Source organism: Lycium barbarum, chromosome 10 (assembly GCF_019175385.1).
Source record: "Lycium barbarum isolate Lr01 chromosome 10, ASM1917538v2, whole genome shotgun sequence".
Taxonomy (NCBI): Eukaryota; Viridiplantae; Streptophyta; class Magnoliopsida; order Solanales; family Solanaceae; genus Lycium; species Lycium barbarum.
In genome coordinates, this window is record NC_083346.1 from 91,640,870 (window position 1) to 91,666,240 (window position 25,371).

The following is a 25,371-nucleotide window of genomic DNA, read 5'->3' on the forward strand; positions in this document are numbered from 1 at the left end:
CCATAAGCTAACAAAGAGAAAATATAAAATAAATCATGCTAAAGATACTTTTGATCCTTTTCTGTAAAATACTCACTCTGATTTAATTTGTTTGGCTTATTTGTCTTTTTAATCCGTTTAAAAAATAATGTCTCTTTCCTTTTTAGACAACTCTTTAATTCTAACTTTCAACATGACATATTTAAAAACAAAAAATTAAAGAACGATTTAGTACATTTTACATATTTTAATTTAAAATCACAAAATTGAAAAATCTTCTTTAAATTTTTAAATCCCGTATCAAATCAAAATCAGATTAACAAATTAAAGCGGAGTGAGTAAGATCACACGGTTCAATTTGACCAATTCCAAGAAGACATGATACTACTAATACTGTAGAGTAACCTAAATTACCTAAGAAGAAAATGTGAAAACGGTTGCTAAAAAAGTAGATGCCACCTATGACCTACCAAATTAAGATAAGATTACTCATGACAAATTGCGAGACCAAATCCCCACCACCGACCCCTCTTTTTTCTTATTTTGACCTTTGCGTCTGTGTGGAGTTTGTGAGTGGGCGCAATGCCCAACGCTTTCACATCTAAAACCCATCATTTTATAATAATCACACCTCCATAATCTAAAATAGGACTCCCAAGCTTCAAAAGAGTGACAAACATTTATTTATTATAAAAAATTTCCTTACTAGATAATTGCAGTACTTTATGCATTTGAATATTTCAAACTTGAGTTAAAATTAAGAAATTAATGGACGCAAATCCATGCTGAAAATTACTCCATGCATTCCCTTTTACCCCCGCTAACACTTTATTTTTAGACAGTTTTAAATTAATTGACACTTATGTCTGAAACTATTTTTGTTTTTAATATTCATATTTTTAATTGTATTTTAAATCAGCTCTCTGTCCTAATTTATGGGACATCTTTTCCTTTATAAATGTGTGTAAACATAATGTCACATTTTTATAATTAGAAATAATTTAACTTTAAAATTCATCTTTTATCCATAATGAAATTATTTATAATCATACAAATGACTAACGATTGTTTTAGATCACAAATATCAAAAGTCTTTCTTTCTTTTTAAACATTGTGCCAAGTTAAACGGTATCACATAATTGGGATGAAGAGAGTAATATATCCACAAGATTTTAAGATACATTCATCTGTCTTAGCCCTAGTAGACATGGTTACCTGGTATGTGTTGCTGGTGGGAGGTGACACCTATCCCGTGAAATGAGTTGAGCGCGCACAACCTGACTCGAATACCACAGTTATAAAAAATAAAAATAAAATTGAGATACTTTTGGTGTATTTTTTCAAGTGTTTGCACGTAAAATAAAGTATCTAAACATAATACTCCATCCGTTCACTTTTACTTGTTTAGTATTCTAAAAATAAATTTTCACTTTTACCTGTCACTTTTAGTATATCAAGAAAAGATAATTTCTTTTTTCCTTTTTTACCCATAGTATTAATTAAATACTCACTTCAAATTATTTTTCAAATCCAATAAAAATATGCACCAACTAAAATGAATACATTGGCAAATTATGAACTTAATTTATTATTTCTTAAGGAATGTGTAAAGGCAAAAGTGGATAAATAAAAATGAAGGGAAGAAGTACATGAGAGATGTTTCTTCTATTCAAATCGTAAGCGGTCATAAAAGACCATTTCGTCAATATTATTTTTAGCGACAGAAATCCTAATTCCTACATTATAATATAATTTGTGCATTAATCGACGACTCCTAGTGTTGGATCCGCGCCGAATTATAAATAGGCCGTGAACTGAGTGAGAGAAAAAATACGGGTGAATCCAAAAAGGAAGAGGACACAATCATCGCGTCTTTCCTAAGCATATTGTTACTCCAAATTAGAGTCAATATTTGTGTGGTCACACACACTTGAGTCGAGTGAAGTATCCCTCAATCAGGGCTAGCAAGGGTTACGTAGCCAATTCCTTCTACCTTATATAAATAAGAAGGAAAAATGGCAAACGAGAGCAGCGCAAGTGAATTAATATTGCCTGTGAAGAGAGCAAGGGAGGAGGAGGAGAAAATGGAGGAAGTCAATAATAACAATGAATCACCCTACATTTCTTCTATCTTACCTGGATGGTTCTCTGAGATTAGCCCGCTTTGGCCTGGTCAGTCTCTCTTTCCTTTTTTGCTTCTTATGTATGCATTTCCCACATAATAGGAAAAAGGATTGTGTTTACATATATGATACAAGTTTTATATTTATTGAATAACGTGAAAATGATATTGACGCTTCATATCATCAGTTGCTACGAGTTCAAGATTGAGGTGTAGTTGTTCTTATTTACGAATCTAAGGGGTCGTTTGGTAGTGTATTAGTAATGTTGGATTAGTTATGCTGACATTAAGACCAGTTCTGTCTTTAACCATGTTTATACATGTATTAATGACCCTTGTATTGCTAATACCACGATTTGCTATGTATAAGAATTGAAGATGGGTATAACTCATGTATTAGTTATACATGGGTTGAAAAACACTACCTAATAGGGGATTAATAATACCAAAGCTAATACATGTATGATTTTCTCTTATACATCCTACCAAATGACCCCTAAGTGCATACATTTTACTACTTATGCTTTTTGGAATGTAAACCTGTTTTTTTTTTTTTTTTTGGGCTAATGTCTGCAATTGTTTTTTTTTTATCTTTTGGTGAGTTTTTAGTATTTAGTAGATATGTATAAAGAGGCTTAAATCTTTTCTATATACATATGGTGTACTTACTGCTTATATGTTGGATCTATTTATGCATCTCGTAGACACACATTTTACTTGGTGAATTGATTTTGGAACAAAAACCTCTGTTTTTTGGGTGATTGCTTGCAGTTGCTTTTTGCCTTTCTGTGGGTTTTTAGTAATTGTAATGTTCTTGTTCTTTTGTTTCTAGTCCTTCCGCTTTTGCGTCTTTTAGAAAGATTTTAGCTTTGATGAATTCGTGCCTTGTCCTGGAATTATCTGTACTTGATAGTACTTAGTTGGAAAAGAAGTGTTTCCTGTGTATGATAAGCGTTTGGTTTATTGTTTTAGGTTTATGATTTCCTACTTTTGTGTGCATTTCCAGAACCACAGATCTTTTTAATGCTTTACTGTAACCTGTAAAATGAATGTTTTGGCTCTGCGAATTCAACTCAACTCAACATATGTATTCATTCCGCTCTACTCTTAGTATTCAAAGGATAGATCATTGTTTGACTCTTTTTACCTGACCGTCAACTTACTGCAATCGTGAGCTTGAAATCAGCTATGTTTTACGAATATCTCATAGGTGCAGTTGTTTTCACTCTGTAGATTACCAACATAATTTATCTATATGGCGAATTTATCAGTTCTCATTCCTATATAATATATGTGGAAGATTTTGAAATTCATTTATTTTTATTAACACCTCTTGAGAAATACTCCTTAGTCAGTTGTAGTGATGCGTGTCTTAACCTTCTTATGATTTCCATTATTATGGGACGACTTAGTTTTGAAGTTGGAAATTTATATGCAGGGGAAGCACACTCATTGAAGGTTGAAAAGATATTATTTCAGGGGAAGTCAGATTACCAAAATGTCATGGTTTTTCAGGTAATTTCATGATGCATTAAGGTGTGAGTTTGCTCTTCTCACTATTTTGATGCTCATTCTGTTGGTTCATTTTTGCTGCAGTCATCAAATTATGGAAAGGTGCTTATTTTGGATGGTGTGATACAACTCACAGAGCGGGATGAATGTGCTTACCAAGAAATGATCACTCATCTCCCACTTTGCTCAATTCCAAACCCCAAAAAGGTCCATTACTCAATAGTGAAATTTAACATCTCAGTATAAAATAGAAAATCTTAGAGATTATGTATTTTTGATGTTTATATAATGTCAATCTTGAATTCCTTTTGCACTTTGCTAGTTTCCATTGACAATGGCACAAACCCAAAATAAAAGAAGCTATATCCACATTTGCTTCTTACTTTGTAGATAAGAAGTATAATGCCTGTGGGTGGTCAACTCTCACTTGTCATATCTTGAAGAACAGATATAAGTAATTAGCACGCTCTCAAACCCAAACTCCTTTCCTCTTAAACTCACTGTATGTGATAATTCTTGCATCCTATTTTTCTATGGCTTTGCCTAGTAATTTCATTTTATAGTAAGTCTATAAGCATGTTCGTACGTGCTATCATTTTGGTTATCAGACGGGCTAAGTTAAAAGGGAAGGAGAACTTGTAAGTGGGAAAGATTGCCAGCCTTTACTAAGAATCATGCATACAGCATGCATCCTTATTTTTGCAAAAAGATACTTTATGGAATTAGAGATTAATGTCTTCTTACTTGTCTGCCACACTTCAAGCTTGTTTTTCTTGCTTTAGGTGTTGGTTATTGGAGGAGGTGATGGTGGTGTTTTGCGTGAGGTGTCTCGTCATTCTTCTGTTGAACAGATAGACATATGTGAGATTGACAAGATGGTAATTGATGTAAGTCAGCTGAATTCTTCATTCTTTTAATTAAAGTTGTACTTTGGTTCTTTTTTCTTTCTTTTCTCTTATCTGTGCCAAGGGTAGAGAAAAATTGTTGCACGTGTATTTTCCAGTGCCCTGTGGCATATTTGGTCTTGATGTGGAAGATACTGCAAAAGTTATCCCTTTCTATGATTACTTATCAAAAAAAAAAAAAAAGTTATCTCTTTATATGATCCCTGTAGTTCATTGCTCATCAGTTTCCTCGGAAATTTTGATTGGTGGAGCATTGCAACAATCTCATAATTTTTTTTTTTACCAGGTCTCTAAGCAATTTTTCCCTAATGTAGCTATAGGATATGAGGATCCCCGAGTTAAACTCCATGTTGGTGATGGTATGATCTGAGACGATGACAGAACTAATTTCTTTTTGTTTGTTTTTTGTGCATTTGTCAATTACCTGTTCACGGGCTTTCCCTTTTCCTCTCCCATTTCCACAGGAGTTGCATTTTTGAAAAATGTTCCAGAAGGAACTTATGATGCAGTTATAGTGGACTCCTCTGACCCCATAGGTAATATCAATTTACTTTCCTACTAGTGCCTCTGTCGTAGAATTTCATCTCTTAAATTCTTCTTCTTGTAACTCCAGGTCCAGCCCAGGAGTTGTTCGAAAAGCCTTTCTTTGAATCAGTAGTAAGGGCTCTGAGTCCTGGAGGGGTTGTCTGTACGCAGGCGGAGAGCATATGGCTTCACATGCACATAATTGAAGATATCGTGGCAAACTGCCGCCAAATCTTCAAAGGCTCAGTCAACTATGCCTGGACCACAGTTCCTACTTATCCAAGGTACAATTTCAAGATATTTGCTGATATGTATGCATTATTTTGCTATTCTGGTTTGTCATTCATGCCTTTTCATGTTTTTTTTTTGGATAATTACATTTTGGGACTGCCCAAAGATCCAGCAAATGTGTATTTTTTGTTTATTAAATATCAGTGTACATATAATATACATATTATATACATAAATAAACATATAATATACATAAATATACATATTATATACACAGTATACATATTATATACCTAATCAGGGTATGTTTTGTATATTTTGGCTAGTGTCCGTAATTAATTTCGGTCAGTGGGCCAAAAAATAAAAAAGCCCCTTTTTTCCTTGTTTATTTTGGATGGTGGTGGTAACTGAGAATACCTACTGTTGACGTACTGGATACTCTGATGCAGTACTGATCCCAGTTTGGGTCGTTTGTCTCTTTTTATTTCAGTGGTGTTATAGGTTTCATGCTCTGCTCTACTGAGGGACCAGCAGTTGATTTCAAGAATCCAATTAACCCCATTGATGCTGATGATAGCCACACCAAAACTAGAGGACCCTTGAAGTTCTACAACTCTGAGGTATGATGTCATTCTGCTCTCTGGTTCTCTTTTCCAATGCCAATGTTGCGCATCCGCCCTACCTTTCAAGGTGGGGGTTAGGTCTGCGTACACTCTACCCTCCCCAGACCCCACATAGTGGGATTATACTGGGCTTGTTGTTGTTGTAATGTTGCGCATCCGGACTCACTTCTCTAGTACTTGCTGTGATTTTGACTTGTTCCTCTTCCTTTTTTTTTTTTTGGGTCCCCAGATTCATTCTGCATCGTTCTGTTTGCCATCATTTGCGAAGAGGGTGATTGAATCCAAAGAAAAATGAGTCCTTAGAGGAGCAGGATTTAGCTGTTTTAGAACACTCTATTCCCACCCTATACAAGACAGGATCGTCTAGTATTGGAAAATGAGTCCTTATTTCACAGTGGCTTATCAATGCCTTGTTGCTTTTGTTCTAGTTCTAGTAATCATCTTTAGCTCAACCTTGAACTCAATGATTGAGTTTTTTTTACGAGTAATTGCACCTCTATCTCTCCACTCATGATGCCACTATTATATGAAAATGTATGAGTCTGTTTGGTCAAGCTTTCCAAGATCTGTTTGTATTGGGAAAAGATTTTGTCAAAATGAGTGTTTGGGAGTGTAACAGTTTATTTTTTAGCCAATGTTTTCAAGAAATGTTTTTGGACATTCTATAAGTTCTCAAACAAGCTAAACGTAGCTTTGTACCTAACAACGTCAATCGTTGTGGAGGATTGAACATTTGTTCTTGTCTTAGCTCTTCCATCAAAGATAGGCTGTTTTGAGATTCGGGCAAGTGCACAAATAGTCGCTTTGAGCAACATTGGTTAAAGAATAGTTGAGAATTACAAAGTATTTATTCTTTAGCCGCCTCAGAATTAAACTTTTGACTTGCGGACTGAAGTTGGAAATTCTGGGTCTGAAGTTTCAAACTTCATATATACGAGTTTGAAGTTGGGGACTGTCAAACCTAATTTCAAACCCAAATGTTTAGAGTTGGCAATGTCGAACTTTAAATATTTGGTTTGAGGTTAGCCTTTGCAGTCCCAACTTCAAATCCATACATCTGAAGTTTTAAAATTTCCAGCCCAAAAGGGATGAAGTTGGAGACTAACGCCTAAATTCAGCCCAAAAGGAAAAAGAAGATGCTGATCACGCCTAAAAACACCAACATTGCTCTCTTATTTGCGTTAAAAATTTGATTTGAGTTCAAAAGAGGAAAATTTTGTTTTAGCTATTAATCTTGTTCTGGTTATGGAGTAATTTGTGAACTGTAAAATAAAAAATAAACATATAGAAGAAACGATGTTGGTCGCCACAGCCCACAAGTGAGTATCAAACTCACGTTTTCTTATGTCGAGGTAACATTCCTTGTTTTGTTTTTAAAGCTTTGTTTGGATTTATAACCTGATATGTTTTACTTTATTTTATTGTTGTTTGTTATGACGAAAATATAATTAGTGTGTAATGGTACTTAAAAGAAAATAAAGGCTAATAACTGAACGGAGAGTAGATTATGAAATGAAGAAGAAAAGGTGGGGGTGATATTGTGGTGATACGACCAACGGTGACTTTCTAAAAGGGAAGAAGCTGATGGATTTTCAAAAATATAAATAAAATACAATTTGACATATGGTGCCAAAATAAGGCCTAAAACACAAATTACTTACATGTTCACACACTCAATTTATTTATGTGTAAAATATGAAAGTATCACGAAATTAAAATGGTGTATGTATACTAGGCACGATTAGAGAAAGATTTGGTGTGTAAAATTTATCCCATAAAATTAGATTGTGTCAAAGGAATTTCGGTATGTGTCTGAAGGGTTAACATATGTACTAAACCTAAGTAGTACTCCCTCCGTCTCAAAAAAATTCTCACTTTCCTTATTAGTTTGTCCCAAAAAGATTGACACATTTCTATATTTAGAAACAATTTAACTTTATGAGATGATTTACAATCTAACAAATATCTAAGGCATGTTTTGGACCACACATTTCAAAATTCTTCATTTATTTCTTAAACTTTGTATCAAGTCAAACTAAGACAATCTTTTTGAAACGGAAGGAGTATATATTATTAAAACGTGATGCACCAAAGTATATATTATTAAAATGCGCATCACATGACGTATGCGTACTAAACATTATTAAAAGGGAAAAGGGTCAAAAATGTTACACCTCGAAAAAATTTCGCGTCGTTTGCGTTGTAAGTAAACTAACGTAAGCTCGGAGAGACCATGGAACCCTTATAAGGTTAATGAATACTCTTAACAAGTGTCAAGCAAGTGTCTAAAGGTTCCGGGACCAAGCAAATCGAAGAAAACAAGTTTGTCGAAAATTTGGAAAAAAAAATTGGAAGAATTTTAAACAAAAATTTTGGATCAACTTTGGAGGGGTATCTCCTAGTATATTAGGAGTTTTGAAGTGAAACAAAAGCCTAAATTGAAGTTCGTCGAGCCTAGTTTCCAACGCAACAAACCGTTCGTCCATACGACATCGGAGTAGAGAGATATTCGTGTTTTCACGAGACTACGCAGTCAGCCTCGCTGGGACCCACTATGGCCGTGGCTGACCTTCTTGCATATTAAATATGTTTTAAAAGGCCATTTTAAGTTATTTTCACTTGAAACTTTTTCCATAAGCTTCTAAGACCCTCCCAAATCAGATCATAAAGACCCTAAGCCAAAAAAATAGGGTTTTACCCAAGTTCTATCTCAAGAGTTCCAAGAGAGTAAGAAGAAGCACTCTTAAGGTGTTAGATGCAAGTTGAAACTTCTTGTTGTTGTTGCCGGGTTTAGAAGATTCTTAGAGGTGAAGCAAGCTCAGTAAAGGTAAGAATATTTCTCTCCTCCGTGTATTTGAGCTTATAGAAGTCGTGACTAACTTGTACGGTTGAAAACTTGTGAAATAAAGCTAAAAAATCGTAGCTGTGATGTTGTTAGTTGCTGAACTGTTTTGAAGTTGTTCTTGTGGTATTTTATGGCTGGAAATTGACGGAATAACTTGGATATTCTATTGTTGATGTTGTTCTTATTGTTTTGGTGTTGGTTTGAATTGGAAAGAGGTAAAAGATATAGGGGAGTGCTGCCCGATTTTCTGAAAATCATAGGTATGTTGTTCTTGTGTGGTTGGACTGTTTTGAAGTATCACGTACATGTTGTTGTGGCTGGAAATCAGAGTAGACAATATGAATGTGGTGAACTTGATGTTGTGGTACATGTCCATGTGTTTATATGAGGAAGTATTATGTGAAAATGAATATGGTATTATGTTGTAGCTATGGTTATGAATGACTTTGAAAAGGAGTTTTGAGGATTGAACAATTTTTAAATTGAAAAAGTCTATTGATTATGGTATTATGGGTGTTGCTATTAATGTTTGGGAGCTGTTTATTATATGGAGAAAGTTGTCGAAACAAAGGAAATACTGCCCAATTTTCGTTAGCTCATAGTCGCTTTAGTTTAGACTTAAGCATGTTTTAAATGATCTAATTTAGTACGAATTCTCTTGAATGTAGAGTTGTGAGCTTGGAAGGAGAACGTTTAGTCATTAAGAAGGCGTAAAGGTATGTAAGGCTAGTCCCTTTCTTTCAAAAGGCATAACTCTTATATCACCATCTCCTATATATGTTCTCATGACCTTCTTACATTCCAAAAGTTGAAAGCCTAAGATTATTAAGAGCTTCTTATGAGATAGAGATAAGATGTGTTTTATGATAATGATGGGGATGATGATGATTCTATTTCTAGAGATTATAAATGTTACACCTCGGAAAAAAAAATCCGTTCATGTACAGTGAATAGACTAGCGAAGGGCACAAAGTATACGATGTTTCGATAAGTAAGAAATAGCACTTGATGATCCTAATTGAGATTTCAAAGGCATTCGAAGTAAGAGAAGAAAGTTTGCTAAGAAAGGCAAGGTATACGTTACGAATCGGAAAGGATTTACAAGTGATAAGTTAGCAATGATTTAATGATGCCTGGGAGAAGAGTTATAATGTCCTTTAGATTGTTAACGAGGTGTTAAACAAGTGTCAAGAAGGTTCCATAAGGATTGGAGATCAAACGAATGACGGAGATCATTTCAGGGAAATGGGGTTATACGACCGACTTATACAGTCCGTATAACATTATATGGTCCGTATAAGGGTCCGTATCACACCCAGCAGAGATGATGTTTGCCTGGTGGTGAACCACGACCACTTATACGGGCCGTGCAATGTTATACGGACCGTATAAGTGTCCGTGGAAGTCCCGACGGGCTGAGTTAGGTTCAATTATATAAATGTGATCCCACTTCACTAATTTCATTTCCCACACTTCTTCATCTCTCTCAAGGCTTCGAGAGGGTTCCACACACTTCTTCCATAAGAACTCAAGAGAGATTCAAGATCAACTTCATCAAACCAAAAGAGTTAAGTGTAAGAAGCTCACTAGAGTTCATCCAAGACAAAGAATCTAAGCAGAAGTGAAGCTAGAGTTTTGGTGCAAGAGGAGTATCTCCGCTCAAGGCTTATTTTTACACTATCTAAGGTAAGTTTTATGATCATTCCATGTTGTTTAAGGTAATGAGAGGTTGAAAGACTTGGATTGTAGAAGGATATAGAAAATGGGTCATAAATGTGAGGATAGTGACATTTTGAGTGGTAGTTTGGAATAAGTCATGAATATTGATATGTTGTGATTATAATTATGTTATAAATGACATTTAGGACATGAGATAAGCATTATATGTGAGAAAACGTAATAGTGTACTATGACCATGATTATGGAGGAATTGAAGTGAAATTGTGAAATGTGGACAACGTAGATGAATGAAGATTGTTGGTTATAATGTTGTGAATGTTATTACAGACGTTTGGGAATTGATATATGATACGAGGAAAGTTGTATAAACTAAGGGAATGCTGCCCAATTTTCTCTAGCTTTAGTAAGCACGTTCATATAATTGATTAGCTAATGTTAATGCGAATTCTCTTGAAGGTAGAAACGTGAGCATTGAAGGAGAACAATCAAGCGATGGAATTGTTAAACGAAAGAGGTATGTAAGGCTAGTCCCTTCTTTCTAAGGCATGACTCTTATGGCATGAATCCTCCTATCTTTCCATGATTTTCCTACATATCAGAAATTATGAGTCTACGATTATAAAGAGCTTCATACAAGATAAAGAAAAGAGATACGTTACGAGCATGACAATACTGATGATAAATCTAAGTCTAGAAGTCCTAAAGCTCATGATATGACATTCCTACGAAGCTAATGATCCTTCTATGATTCCTATAATATTATTTTCCCTACCTCTCCATGACTTTCTTACATTCTGGGAACTAGGAGTCAACGTTGATAAAGAGCATCTTATGAGATAAAGATGAGAAATATGACATGAATACGATAATAATGATGATAAGTCTAAGCCTAGAGATTCTAAAGCAAGATATGATGTCCATGAAGTTAATGATCCTATTTATGATCCCTTGATGTTGTTCATGGTGTACACTCACCTTAAAATGGTAGTTCTTTCAAGGTGAGATATGATGATTATGATCACTCCATAATGTAATCAGGAGGGGGGGGGGGGGGGGGTTCACGACCTTACGTTACCCCGACATAGCTATAGTTGCCTTCAAGTTCTAATGTATGTTTTAACGATAAATATATGATGATGCTAAGTTTATGATAAGGTCATGATGTGTCTATGAGGTGTATGATAATGATAAGTCTATGATGAACACATGATGATACGATTCCACCGTGCCTAGATGGCCGGGCATGTCATCGCGAAGGCGGGCTGCATATGATTCCACCGTGCCTAGATGGCCGGGCATGTCACCGCTAAGGCGGGCTGCATACGATTCCACCGTGCCTAGATGGCTGGGCATGTCACCGCTAAGGCGGGCTGCTTACGATTACACCGAGCCTAGAGGGTCGGGCATGACACCACTAGTGGGCGGCATATGATGGTTACCCGGACGCGAGTTAACGATGATGATATATATATATGATACAATGATGTATGCGCTATGATGATACATGTACTATGATTATATATGATATAGATATGAAATGTATCCACCCTTAAAAGTTACGCAGGTTATATCTTCATCTTATGTCTTATGATTTCTCTATTATGTTCATTTCATTCATGCCTTACATACTCAGTACAACGTTCGTACTGATGTTCGTTTTCTTTGGACTCTGTGTTCATGCCCACAGGTAAACAGGGAGGAGATCCAGACTCGTAGGAGCTGTTAGCAGGCCTTGAGAGCACTCAATTATTCCGGAGGTGCCATTGCTTATTGTTTTGTGTATATGTATTTTGGGCACGGCGGGGTCCTGTCCCGTCCCTATGTCTAGCACTCTAGTAGAGGCTCGTAGATACGTATGTGTGGGTAGTATGGTCTCACGATGTCCTTATTGTATGTATATTATTTTGATAGCCGAAGGGCTTATGTATAAAAAGGTAATTATGTTCAAAGTGAGAAATGATTTTCCTATGATTTGAGTATAAGATTAATGAATGAATGCTTGATGTGTACGATGGGTAATGGTACGAGCGGTGCTCGGTGGTTAGCCCCGGGTACCCGTCATGGCCCCTAGTCGGGTCGTGACAATAAAGCTTATGAATTGATGCTATCATGAGACTAATGATCTTATTTTATGATTTCCTTGATGTTGTTCATTGTTGATGATCTCACCTCATGATACTAGTTCATTCAAGGTGAGACATAGCGACGATGTTTGTTCCATAATATAATCGGAGGTTATCAACCTTACGCCACTCCGATAGAGTTATAGCTTTTACTTGAGCTCTCATGCATGTTTTATGTTATGTATATGTGAGTTTACACCGTGCCAAGTTGGCCGGGCAGACACCACTACGATGGGCGTAGTGGGTAGCTATGATGATAATTACACCGTGCCTAGTTGGCCGGGCAGACACCACTAGTGGACGACATGAGATGGTTACCCCGGACGCGGGCTAATGATGATCACACCGTACCTATATGGTCGAGCACCACCCTACCGAGCACCACCCGTCAACTTATTATGTATGTATATATATGATATGATGTTGTTTTAATATAAAAGTATTAAAAGTTAGCATGCATGACTCCGCCTTAATAGACAATCAGTTACAGGTTATCCCTTCATCTTATGCTCTCTTATTTCTTTATTATGTTATTATACATGCCTTACATACTCAGTACATTATTCGTACTGACGTCCTTTCTTTTATGGACGCTGTGTTCATGCCCGCAGGTAGACAGGGAGACGGCACAGACACCTAGGAGCTTTATCAGCAGATATACAGGAGCACTCCACTACTCCGAAGTTGCTGCTCATTGGTATATTCTTTTGTGTACATATTTGAGGCATGGCGGGGTCTTGTCCCATCCTTATGATTTCAGTATCCCAGTTAGAGGCTCGTAGATGCATATGTGTGGGTAATAGATGTTATGTGATCTCTTCAGTGTGTATTCTATACATCATTTTGTAGCCTTGTGGGCTTATGTATATGTGTGTGTGTATATATATATATATATGTGTGTGTGTGTGTGTGTGTGTTTTGAGAAGTAAACAAAGATCGTTTCGTAATAAGCTTTGTGTTGAGAATGGTGTATGTGCAGGTTGACTTTGATGATAAGTTGACAGGTGGTGCTCGGTAGGCTAGCTCCGGGTACCCGTCATGGCTCTCTAGTTGAGCCGTGACAAAAAATACCCCTCTACTTTGGAAAAATGGCTAAAAACATCCTCCGAACTTATTTTGGGTCAAAAATACCCCTCTCATCCTTAAAGTTTTCCAATATATCCCTGTCTTGACGGAAATTATTCCCTAAAATAACCTGAAATCATTTTTTAAACCCGCTTCATCATTTAAACCCGATCCAACTAAATAATAACCCATAAGATCCCCTTATTCCCCCAATTCCCTCAAACTTCAAACCTACGTATTGAGGGAATAAGGGGATCTTATGAGTTATTATTTAGTTGGGTCGAGTTTAAAAAATGCTTTCAGGTTATTTTGAGGGATAATTTCCGTCAAGACAAGGGTATATATGAAAACTTTAAGGATGAGAGGGGTATTTTTGACCCAAAATAAGTTCGGAGGATATTTTTAGCTCTTTTTTTCAAAGTAGAGGGGTATTTTTAATCCTTTTCCCTTATTAAAATGCGCATCACGTGATGTATGCCTGATACTTTTTGATAGTTATACTGTAACCATAATTCATTTCTTATTCGTACCAAAAGAAAAAAAATCCATTTCTTATCCCAAGAAAGCTACCCATATATCACATGATATTATTTTATTAATTAGCTACATGGCTACAACAAACAAGTTGTCACTAATTAATGAGTAATTTATTACTACTTAGTATTATTACCTACCAAAATTAAAACCTAAAAAAAAATCACGCTGAAGAAAATGTCAACGCTGTTCGTTGAATTCGATTGTTCTGTTACTTTTTTCCATGAAAAAGTTACTTATATTACTTACTACAAATATCATGAAGTCCCATACTTGGATCTTGGAAAAACGAGATATAATATTCCCATGTGATGCTTTGTAACTGTAATGAAGGAAATTCAACAAGAAAAAGAAAAAAAAGAGCCGCCTTTTCAAGATTCTTGATTTGTCAGTAAATGATTGAAAAGGATATTGTAATTTACCTAAGGAGATAATAGCATAACCAATCATACTGTAGTGACAAAAATGCATTATTGAGGACCAATTATATTGCTAGTATATAAGTTTTGGAGTAACAAATCTGGTTCATTCATTCTTGGAAAATGAGGAAAGAAGAGATAGAAGAGAGTAGTAGTACGGTGGGGTTGTTGAAGAGATGTACAACTGGTGGAAGTGGAGGTTCAACAAGATGGGTTGATGGTAGTGAAGTGGACTCATCAGAAGCACCACCATGGTCACTTTTTGGTGATGAAGAAATTGTTAGAGAAGGTTATGGATCTGTTAGAAGAAGACTTGTTAAGAAGCCTAAAAGAATTGATTCTTTTGATGTTGAAGCTATGCAGATCTCTCTTGCCCATGCCAACCACCATAAAAAGGTAAAAAAAGGTACCTTTTTGAGTTTTTTTTCCTGTTTGTGTATTCATCTTGCTTTTCAGTTGTTTATTGGTCATTATGAAGTATAACCAAATAAACTTCTTTCTTAGAGCACTGTGGTACCAATTGGATAAGTTTATGCTTTATGAGAAAAAGTGAAGCTTCTATAAGCTGTCTGCAGCGGCGGATCTAGGATTTTCACTCAGGGTGTTTGGAAAAATAATTGGACCTAAATATACACTGTAATATATGTTTAGGGTGTTCAAAAGTTAATATATGTACATGAACACAGAAAATTTACCCTAAATATACACTGTAATTTTTTGTCCAGGGTGTTCGGGTGAACGCCCTGGCCTCTTACTGCATCCGCCCCTGGCTGTCTGGCCTCAAGTGCAGTGATATTGACTCGAAATTTAGGATGACATGTCGAGTTGAGTTTTCAGATGTTATTATTCAGAAAGTCACTTTTGTTGAAGGAAATTGGAATCAAGAAGGAGGGTGACTTTCTAAGATAATAATTACTTTTAGTTGAGTAACCATCTGAGAAATCAATCCATGAAATGTCTGAGATTCGTTTAAGTTCATCGATCCAAACAGCTAGCTGCTATATGTTATTCTTGTGATTCATTAGAAATTGACTTGTTTTACACTGACTTCAACGTACTGCAGTTCTTATCCTTTATCGAGTTTAGGGATGATAATATGAGTTCACATAAGATGTGAAGCTCACAGTGGGAGTTATATGGAATTTTGTATATTCATCTTGCTTCTTAATTGTTTATTGGTCGTTATGAAGTATGAACAAATAAGCTTCTTTCTTAGAGTACTGTGGGACCAATATTATTTGGGATTGGAAAAGTTTATGCTTTATGGGAAAAGAAGTGAAGCTTTCATAATGGATGATGCAAGCTATCTGGTCTTAAGTGCAGTGAACTTTTGAATTGTTTATTGGTCATTAAGAAATATGAACAAATAAGCTTCTTTCTTAAAGCACTTTGGTTAATCCTACTTTGATTTTACTTCTTTTGGCCTAAGTCTACTGGAAACAGCCTCTCTACCCCACAAGGTAGGGGTAAGGTCAGCGTACATCCTCCCCTCCCCAGACCCCACTTGTGGGATTACACTGGTATGTTGTTGTTGTTCTTGTTGTTGTTGTTGTTGTCTTAGAGCACTTTGGGACCAATATCATCTGGGATAGGATAAGTTTATGCTTTATGGGAAAACAAGTGAAGTTGTCATAATGGATGAAGACTGACTTCAAATATAGGATTAAATCTCTGGGATTTGTTCTAAGTTTTTCAATACAAACAGCTAGCTGCTATATATTATTCTTGTGATTCTTAGAAATTGACTGGTTTTACACTGACTGTCAACTTACTGCAATTCTTCTCCTTTTTCGAGTTTAGAGATGGCAATATGAGTTACCATAAGATGTATAGCTCACTGTAGGGGTTATACGCAATTTATGAGTATTAATTAAAAGGAAACAAACCAAAAGCATGACAAAAAGTGAGAGTATTGAGAACATAAAGTTTGGGACCAACTTTTAGAGGCCAAGAAAACTTTATCCCTCCCTCTTCCTCCTTTTTGCCCAAGGCATTCCTTATTGACTTGACTATAATTTCTGGAAATTTGTGGAGTAGTTTTCCGAGTTTTGGCCCCTATACAAGGCAAGGATGTAGTAGACCCAAGGTCGAACTTTGATAATTGATAAAAATTATTTCCTTTTCAATGCTTGCTCGTCTTTCAGCTTGTACTTGTTATTAATTGGGAATAGAGTTTCTACAATGGCCTAGCTTCATATCTTATTTTACTAATTTATGTCTCTTTCAAACAGGATGTTTCTCTTTTGAGTACACTTGCTCTAGCATTTCAAACGCTTGGTGTGGTATATGGTGACATGGGAACAAGCCCTTTATATGTTTTCACGGATATTTTCAGCAAAGTTCCCATCACATCAGAAGTTGATGTCTTAGGGGCATTGTCCATTGTGTTATACACAATTGCTCTCATTCCACTAATGAAATATGTATTTATAGTGCTCAAGGCCAATGACAGTGGAGAAGGTATGGTTAATTCCTACAAGGGTCTTTTTTTCGGGAAATGATGGTTTCCTTAACAAGTGAATAATTTTTGATGGCAGGAGGAACTTTTGCACTGTATTCATTGATCTGCAGGTACGCAAATGTCAACCTTCTTCCTAATCGACAGCCAGCTGATGAATACATATCAAGTTTTAAGCTCAGGTTACCCACTCCAGAACTGGAAAGGGCTATAAATATAAAGGAGGTTTTGGAACGTAAATCTTCTCTGAAAACTCTTCTCTTGTTGTTGGTTTTGATGGGAACATCAATGATTATAGGTGATGGTATCTTGACCCCAGCAATATCAGGTATTCTATTTTTTTTTTCTTTTCAATTTTTGGTTGTCATGGATAGGTGCAGAAGCAACTCTGCTAAAATCCTCAATAAGTGGCCAAAAACCATGCTTGAGTGAACATTTTTTATCTTCTGCATTCTCATTACAAATGCTTATCACTGTTGGTTTTCAGTTAGCTCAAAGGTGAAGGAGAATATCTACCAAAGGCTGATTTTTACTGTACTTTTTGGTCCACTCTTACTGGCATAAGATGGACAATTTTGTTTTAGATTCTCTAAACTTTTGTGTACATATGTACATATTGAAGTGGATTAGTGGATGATGTAAAAAACTGAGGTCCTCAATAAAAAACAGTCAAATAGTAAGGAACAAGCTAAGGCTAGCTAATATGACAAAAGCATCGAAATCATCTAGAACTATGGGTTCTGCAATTATTCATCATTTGTTCTTTCTAGTTCCCCTGTAGTAGGATTATGTCTATGCTTTTTAGTTATCTGGCACCACATTGGTTCTCTAAAATAAAAGTTTTCTTTGTTACCCGACCAGTCTTTTAATGATCCTCATTTGTTGCAGTTATGTCGGCTGTGAGTGGGCTGCAAGGTAGAATCCCGGGATTTGGCACAAGTGAGTTTTCTTGTTTTCTTTGTGATTGCTGCTACTAGTTACTTCTGAGAATTAAACTGCAAAACTTATGCTCTATTGGAAATGCGAAATTGGTTCCAAATAGCATGCCTTTTCTAGCTATTAGTTGTACTGGCCGAAACTACAAATCTAATATCAATCGACAGTTTAAGGCTCATTTCAGCATAGAACAAAAGAGACAATATGCAGGATGGGTAGAAAGAGTTATGATACTCGGCTTGATTCAGGGAAACTACAGGATGGAAAGGAATATACCAATCCTAAGGATCTGTAATATTAATTCTGGATCCAAGAGAACAATACAAAGATATCAGTCGTTTCAAATAGCATGCCTCTTCTAGCTATTAGTTGTACCGTGGGGAAGCCAAGTCCCACGCGATATAGAAAATCACCACCTTTCATCTTAGTGGCATGACAAAATTTGAAGTTATGCTTTCACTAATAGGATTTCTTTTGTTGACTTCTTTATGTTAGTCTTGATTTATATAATTGTTATCTCTATTACAAATGTTTCTATAATTAGCTAAAACTATGTATTTGCTTCTTCAAAGTTTGAACACCCTTAGCAAAATTTCTGGCTACGCCAATGTTAAGGTGACTTTGCATAAATCACCCTATAAATGTTGGTTGCAGATGCTCTTGTTATCACTTCAATTATCATCCTTGGCGCATTGTTCAGTATACAGAAATATGGGTCAAGCAAAGTGGGTTTTACATTTGCTCCTGCCCTTGCTTTGTGGTTCTTCAGTCTGGGTTCTATTGGAATTTATAACCTGCTGAAGTATGATGTAACTGTCTTAAGGGCTTTAAATCCAGCTTATATCTATCTGTTCTTCAAGAAGAACTCAACCAATGGATGGTCAGCACTTGGTGGCTGTGTTTTATGCATCACAGGTACGTGGCGTTCTTTTCTCCCATCGTATGGTCTAATACTCGTAAAATAGTTTGGTTTATGAAGATATCTGAGTTTTCACTTTCTATGCACATATATTTGGCCGTCTTCTTTACTACTCTTATGGTGTGTTTAATGGGACGTATGATGATCTTGACATTTCAACTTAATTGCAATGTATTTTTGCGCTTATGATTCATGTATATGTGCGTCCATCTGGAAAACCAGAGAGATGATAAATGCTGTTTGACGTTCCCATGGGCTAGTGTTAGGACATCAGATTCTGAAAGCACAAGTTTGGAACTCGACAGAACCTACTTATTTTTCCAAGGAATCTTTTAATTTTGATTAGAGATATCAATGTTCGTGTAGAAATAAGTGTTACATTGGGAAGACATTTAGTTTTAGAGAACACATTATTTGTCTTTCAAGTCAAATTATTTAGTATTGGAATGAAATGCGCCTGAGGCTGAGTAGAGCGGAATGAGTAGTAGAAGGATTCTGTAGCCTAGCCAAACTAGTTTGGGATTGAGGTGTGGTAGTAATAACAATTGTTGTTGAGTTGATATGCAATGTAAAGAATGGTTGCAGGAGCGGAAGCAATGTTTGCTGATTTAGGTCATTTCTCTGTGAAGTCTATACAGGTTCCTTTCTTCTTCTTTTTTGCCCTGACTTAAAGTTTCAACCGCCTACCTTAATTATGATATCTGCAGCATTTGTTTACATTCTGATGTAAGTTGACTGCTGCAGATTGCTTTCACAAGCGTGGTTTTCCCCTGCCTTTTTTCGGCCTACTTTGGTCAAGCTGCTTATGTTATGAAACACCCAAATTCAACTGCCAGAGTATTTTATGATTCTGTCCCAGGTATTATTGCTAAGAGGCAACTTGTAGATATTCTCTTTGCTGCTTCCTTTTTCTTGAGAGTCAAATGTTGAATAGTTTTTATTATTAGGTACTCCTTTGACACTTTTGTAGTTTTTGTCAACAACAGAAAGTCTCTTTTGGCCAGTTTTTGGGATAGCAACTATTGCTGCTATTATTGCAAGCCAGGCCATGATATCTGCTTCATTTTCATGTGTTAAGCAAGCTATGGCTCTTGGATGTTTCCCTAGATTGAAGATTATTCACACCTCAAAGAGGCACATGGGTCAAATTTACATTCCTGCCATTAATTGGTTTTTGATGATAATGTGCATGCTTGTGGTTGCTGCCTTCAAGAGCACGACGGACATAGCCAATGCATATGGTTGGTACCTCACTTTAGCAACTCTGGATTTTTTTAAAACAAACAAAAGATTTTTCTGCGTCTAGTTAATAATACTCCATCCTTCCCCATTTTATATGTCACTCTTTCCCTATTTGTCCATTTTAGAAAGATTGATATATTCTATATTTGGGAACGCTTTAATCTTAATATTCCAATTTTGCCCTCTAGTATGTCATGCTCTCCTAGGAAATGACATGACATGTTGAAGACCACCAAATTCTAAGGTTAGTTTTGGTACTATAACTTACGTGTAAAAAATCCTTTTTTTTTTCTTGATTGCGTGTCTAGTCAAACACTGTCATACTAAATGAAACTGATAGGAGTACTTGCTTGAATCTGCGCTGTTTGTTCTCCCTTTTAATTCCATTCACCTCTTCAAGCAGCTCCAGCTATACCAATATATTATTAGGAGCATATTTTGGAGTTAAGTAACACAAGATAAGAGAGATGGAAGAAAGAAAGGAAAAATGTTCTAGGGCTGCTTGCTCCTCGACATTAGAGTGCTAGCTCATTTTCGATTAAATTATAAATTCAAGTTATTGATAGAATGAAAATACATTTCAATCATTACTAGATAGCCTTGATTGAGCATATATTCTATATGAAACTATCCTTCTCTATTGCAGGCATAGCTGAAGTTGGTGTCATGATGGTTAGCACGACTTTGGTGACAGTCGTAATGCTTCTGATATGGCAAACAAATTTGTTTCTGGCTCTCTTGTTTCCACTTATATTTGGATCAATTGAGCTCATTTATATGTCCGCTGTTCTATCCAAGATCTTGGAGGGTGGTTGGCTTCCGCTTGCTTTTGCCTCTTTTTTCCTCTGTGTGATGTATATTTGGAACTATGGGAGTGTCTTAAAGTACCAAAGTGAGGTCAAGCAGAAGATCTCAATGGATTTCATGCATGAGCTTGGCTCTTCTCTTGGGACAGTTAGAGTACCAGGGATCGGTTTACTATACAATGAGCTAGTTCAAGGCATTCCCTCTATTTTTGCACAGTTTTTGTTGGATCTTCCAGCTATTCACTCTGTCATAGTCTTTGTCTGCATCAAATATGTGCCAGTACCTGTTGTTCCTCAGGAAGAAAGGTTCTTGTTTCGTAGGGTTGGTCTGAAAGACTATCATATGTTCCGTTGTGTAGCTAGATACGGTTATAAAGATGTTAGAAAAGAGGATCATCATGCATTTGAGCAACTTTTAGTAGATAGCCTTGAGAAGTTTCTAAGAAAGGAGTCCCTTGAACTTGCTTTGGAAAGCAACATAAATCAACCAGATCTCGATAGCATTTCCGTGAAGTCAAGGGATGAGTACGAAATGCAAGATGGCGATGGGATGGACGAGCTTAAGATTCCATTAATGCGTGATCAAAGATTGGAAACTCCAGGGCCATCAACATCGGTAGCAAATATGGCGTTGCCAGCTAGTGTTATGTCAGTTGACGAAGATCCTAGTCTGGAATACGAGCTATCTGCTCTCCGAGAAGCCACAGAATCTGGATTTACATACTTGCTTGGACATGGGGACGTAAGGGCGAAGAAAAACTCTTGGTTCGTCAAGAAATTGAGCATAAATTACTTCTATGCATTCATGAGGAAGAATTGTAGAGGAGGTGCTGCAACAATGCGCGTTCCTCACATGAATATTATCCAAGTGGGAATGACATACATGGTTTGATCTTGGTGCCTGCCACATGTATCTCTACTTGCTGGCCTTGTATAACTGTTGCATTACCTTTTCTTGATGCCAAATTATTCAAGGCATAAAAGAAAGCATGATGTTTCAAGAAGAGAACAAATTCTTACATCTTCAAGTGATTTTCTTATTCATTATTTGTTGCTCATGGATGTTCTGCCATCTTCCTCTATAGGCTTTTGCTGTAAATGATTCTCTCGTGTTTTCTTGTCCTAAAGAACAAATGCGGACTATTCATTTTAGTATGAATATTATTATTACTACATCACTATTATTAATCCTATTGCTATTACTATTTTACTCGATAGTACTTATTGACTATTTTTTCATTCCTTGCCGCCCACATGTTGTCAATTCTACATTCAATTTCATGATTTAGATGTCCATGTCTTGAATAAAAACGTATACTATCACCATGGGTAAGTGTAGAATCATTACCTTGAAGCTAGGTGATAAATCCAAGTCGAGATTCCTTCAACTTGTAGCTTAGTTCGTCCAAAAATAGTGTTAAAATGTCAAATTTTTCGAAAATAAGTCTTTTATACTACAGGTGACTTTTGCAATTCCGACAACTGGTCTACAATTGCGGTCTCGCAAAATCAGCCAGTAGCTCACAAATGCGATGCACGCCCCCTTCGCAATTGTGATTGCTAGCCCCCCAATTGCGACGCACCAATACCAAATTTGCTTAAGTTGTGAATTCAGCTAAAGAATGTGCTAAAGCACCTCCAAGCCCCTCGGGTTCCAACCCAAACCATGCCAAGCCCCAAAACATAAAGCCAACCTATCCAAAGGTCTCAATATTTAAAATGAAATGCTAAAATTAAAAACTAAGATTTGAGTTGTTACTGAGAAATACAACAAACTAATGGAAGATTGCAAGTAAGTTTGTTATGATGTGGGATTGTCCCCCACATAGGTGGTTGGAGCCATTTTTAAAGGTTTTATATAAGCTCATTCCTTCCGGGTATCTTTGATTAACACATATAAAATATGTGTATATAGTATATCTTAAGTAGTATCAGACTTGGACTTGGGGCGCGGGAGCGGACCGATCCTTAAAATAGATATTTTTAACAATTATTTTTATAATCAAAATTCTATCTAATTTGCATTTTAAATTTTGAATTTGAGTTTGAATAAAACCGAACATGATTGTTCAGTAAGAGAAGTGTCTCTTTGCTCCATAAATAATAAGTTTTCCCTACGAAGTGGCATCAGAGGCAAATCCTGGATTTAATGTTTATGGATTCCCGCACTAACTGCAAGTTAATAAACAACAATAACTGAGTTCACAATCAATTATAGGTATTTAATGAATTTTCCCGTGAACCCGTCGATTGTCTTCTAAATCCGCCCACCCCTGAGTGGCATACAAAAATCCGCGTCTATGAACTTGACTTAATTGTATCCTAAAGAAAATTATCTGTATTTTCTCAATTAATATACGACGGGATATCTTCTTCAAGAAAAATTGATTTCACGTCTAAGCCTTTCTTGTTTTCATTTTCAATTTATTATGTTTTCTAACATTTTCTAGCAAAAGGAAAAACTATATAATAGTGCATTTTCTGTTCAGCATCTGGAGGCATATATGTGGAGCATGTTAGTTTTGTGAGTATCTAATGTTATGATTAATTATATGAGACCGCGTCTTTTACATGATATTTTCTGATGGCATTATATTGTTTGCAAGCTGTTAATTTTGCAGGGGATAGTAGGACCACTTTTCACCTAATTCTCTAAAAAAAAAGTATGACCACACTTGCATAGAGACATGAAGGAAAGAAGCCAATTGCCATTTCTCTACTTTAACTGATAGAGAAATCCTTATAAAATCCAAAACAATAAAAGAACCAATAAAAAAGGACATGAACTCATCTTTTAACACAATAGGCACAAAAATCCAAAAAATAAAAATTATATGAGAGAATAGGATGACAAAATATATCTATCAACATAAATAAGAAATGGTTGGAGCAAAAATGTATTCATTCATAATAAGGAAAAGAAATGGTCGGAGAAAAATGTACTTGTAGATTGTCCAAAGATTGGTTCGTATAGTAATTAGGTAAGCAATTTGTTTTGGATTAGTTTGATGTTTTACCTAACTATGTTTTTTTCAATGTGCAATTTTAAATTCTTCTTGACCTTTTACGCGGCTCCTAGCTAATTAAAGACTTCTTGTCGAACAATTCTTCTTTACATACTTAATTATAAAATGCATATATGTGTCATGCGTTGTGTTAAACATATTATAATATTGTTCTAATATGTATGCGCACACATAAAAATCATTCAAATAAAATTGTTACAAACATTTAATAGATTAAGGATATAAACTATAAAGTATAACCTCGTGATTACAACTTCGCCTTATCCTATTACGATTCACGTACGACTCAAGAACCCATCAACCGTACTCTTTGACTAAGAGCCCGTTTGGATTGGCTTACAGCTTAAAGCTGTTTGCAGCTTATAAGCTGAAAAAAATAAGTTGGGGTAGTCCAACTTATTTTTTTTGGCTTATAAGCTGTTTTCAGCTTATAAGCTGTTTTAGATAAACTAAGTCAAATGGGTCCAATTATTTTTTTGAGCTTATTTTAAGCATAAAATGACTTTAAGCTGGCCAGCCAAACACTCAAAAAAGCTGAAAACAGCTTATAAGCCAACTTATAAGCCAATCCAAACGGGCTCTAAGTTTGTAAATTAATATTAGGAGTAGTTTGTAATCTGCACCCCTAACATATGCATTCTTTTATGATTCACATTTTATTTTATAATCTTTAAATAATTTGCACCTTAATCTCTTTAGTTTCTTCCAAAATCGTAAAACTTTTTTTTAGCAATTATATTCAAGGGAAAACTAGGAAAGTAAAGTCTAGTTAAAAAAATAAATTAAACATTGTACCAGTAGTTATGGGAAATTTTTATTAGGAATATAATATTTTATATCAAAAATCAAACGTTGTGTACCTAATTATATAAACATTAAATATTCTTATATCCCTCAAATCCAACTTCCTTTTGAAGTTTTCTGCTTATATATGTCGATGTTTCTGTGATCCGCCAACTAGAACAAATTAAAGAAAGATCCTGAGAAGTTTTGCACGTACTTTTATACACAAGTGTCTAAATCCGGAATAAGCATCTCGGTAAAAGATCCATTAGCTCCAAAAAAAAAAAAATATAGGAAAAGAGAGAGAGGGGTTGAGAATTCACGAAGTGGGACGAATATCCTCTTTTCTTCTTTTAGGTTATAGTTTGATAAAAAATTTACCTATTGAAATAACATAATAGGACTCTAGCAGACAATCAACAAACCAGTCACGGACTTCATAGTTTTCTCAATGCAAACATATGATTCTTGAATAACTATCAACTTTATTCTAGAGGGTCTTTTTTAGTCACTATTGGTATAACCACACAAAAATACTAGTTCACCTAATGATGTACTGTCAATGGAGCTCACTCTATGTTATAACTTTTTTTTGCGCGGATTGGCCTTCATTTGGGGTGGTCTTTATTTTTTGCCTG

The 25,371-nt window shown here is 35.7% G+C and overlaps 2 protein-coding genes across 7 annotated transcripts; both read left to right on the plus strand.

Moving 5' to 3' along the window:
- Window positions 1–1,771: 1,771 nt before the first annotated feature.
- On the plus strand, window positions 1,772–13,279 carry LOC132613763 (spermidine synthase 1). Of its 6 annotated transcripts, XR_009572097.1 has the most exons (11): window positions 1,772–2,151; window positions 3,540–3,616; window positions 3,698–3,820; window positions 4,396–4,500; window positions 4,805–4,877; window positions 4,983–5,054; window positions 5,132–5,327; window positions 5,765–5,894; window positions 9,411–9,458; window positions 10,879–10,936; window positions 12,110–12,390. XR_009572097.1 is itself a non-coding variant. In XM_060327974.1 (10 exons), exons 1-9 carry the CDS (start codon window positions 1,995–1,997, stop codon window positions 9,444–9,446), a joined length of 969 nt encoding a protein of 322 aa, XP_060183957.1. In that variant the 5' UTR covers window positions 1,772–1,994; the 3' UTR covers window positions 9,447–9,458; window positions 12,110–12,390. The 6 variants fall into 6 exon arrangements, 5 of the variants coding, with proteins under 5 accessions (XP_060183957.1, XP_060183956.1, XP_060183958.1 ...); XM_060327974.1 differs by lacking the exon at window positions 10,879–10,936; XM_060327973.1 differs by lacking the exons at window positions 9,411–9,458; window positions 10,879–10,936 and adding an exon at window positions 13,157–13,279 and having other exon boundaries at window positions 1,773–2,151; window positions 12,110–12,179.
- A 963-nt stretch (window positions 13,280–14,242) lies between these two features.
- On the plus strand, window positions 14,243–22,108 carry LOC132613762 (putative potassium transporter 12). Its single transcript, XM_060327970.1, has 9 exons — window positions 14,243–14,959; window positions 16,795–17,023; window positions 17,101–17,349; window positions 17,910–17,960; window positions 18,612–18,872; window positions 19,462–19,514; window positions 19,621–19,735; window positions 19,863–20,117; window positions 20,765–22,108. Exons 1-9 carry the CDS (start codon window positions 14,687–14,689, stop codon window positions 21,814–21,816), a joined length of 2,538 nt encoding a protein of 845 aa, XP_060183953.1. The 5' UTR covers window positions 14,243–14,686; the 3' UTR covers window positions 21,817–22,108.
- The last annotated feature ends 3,263 nt before the right edge of the window (window positions 22,109–25,371 follow it).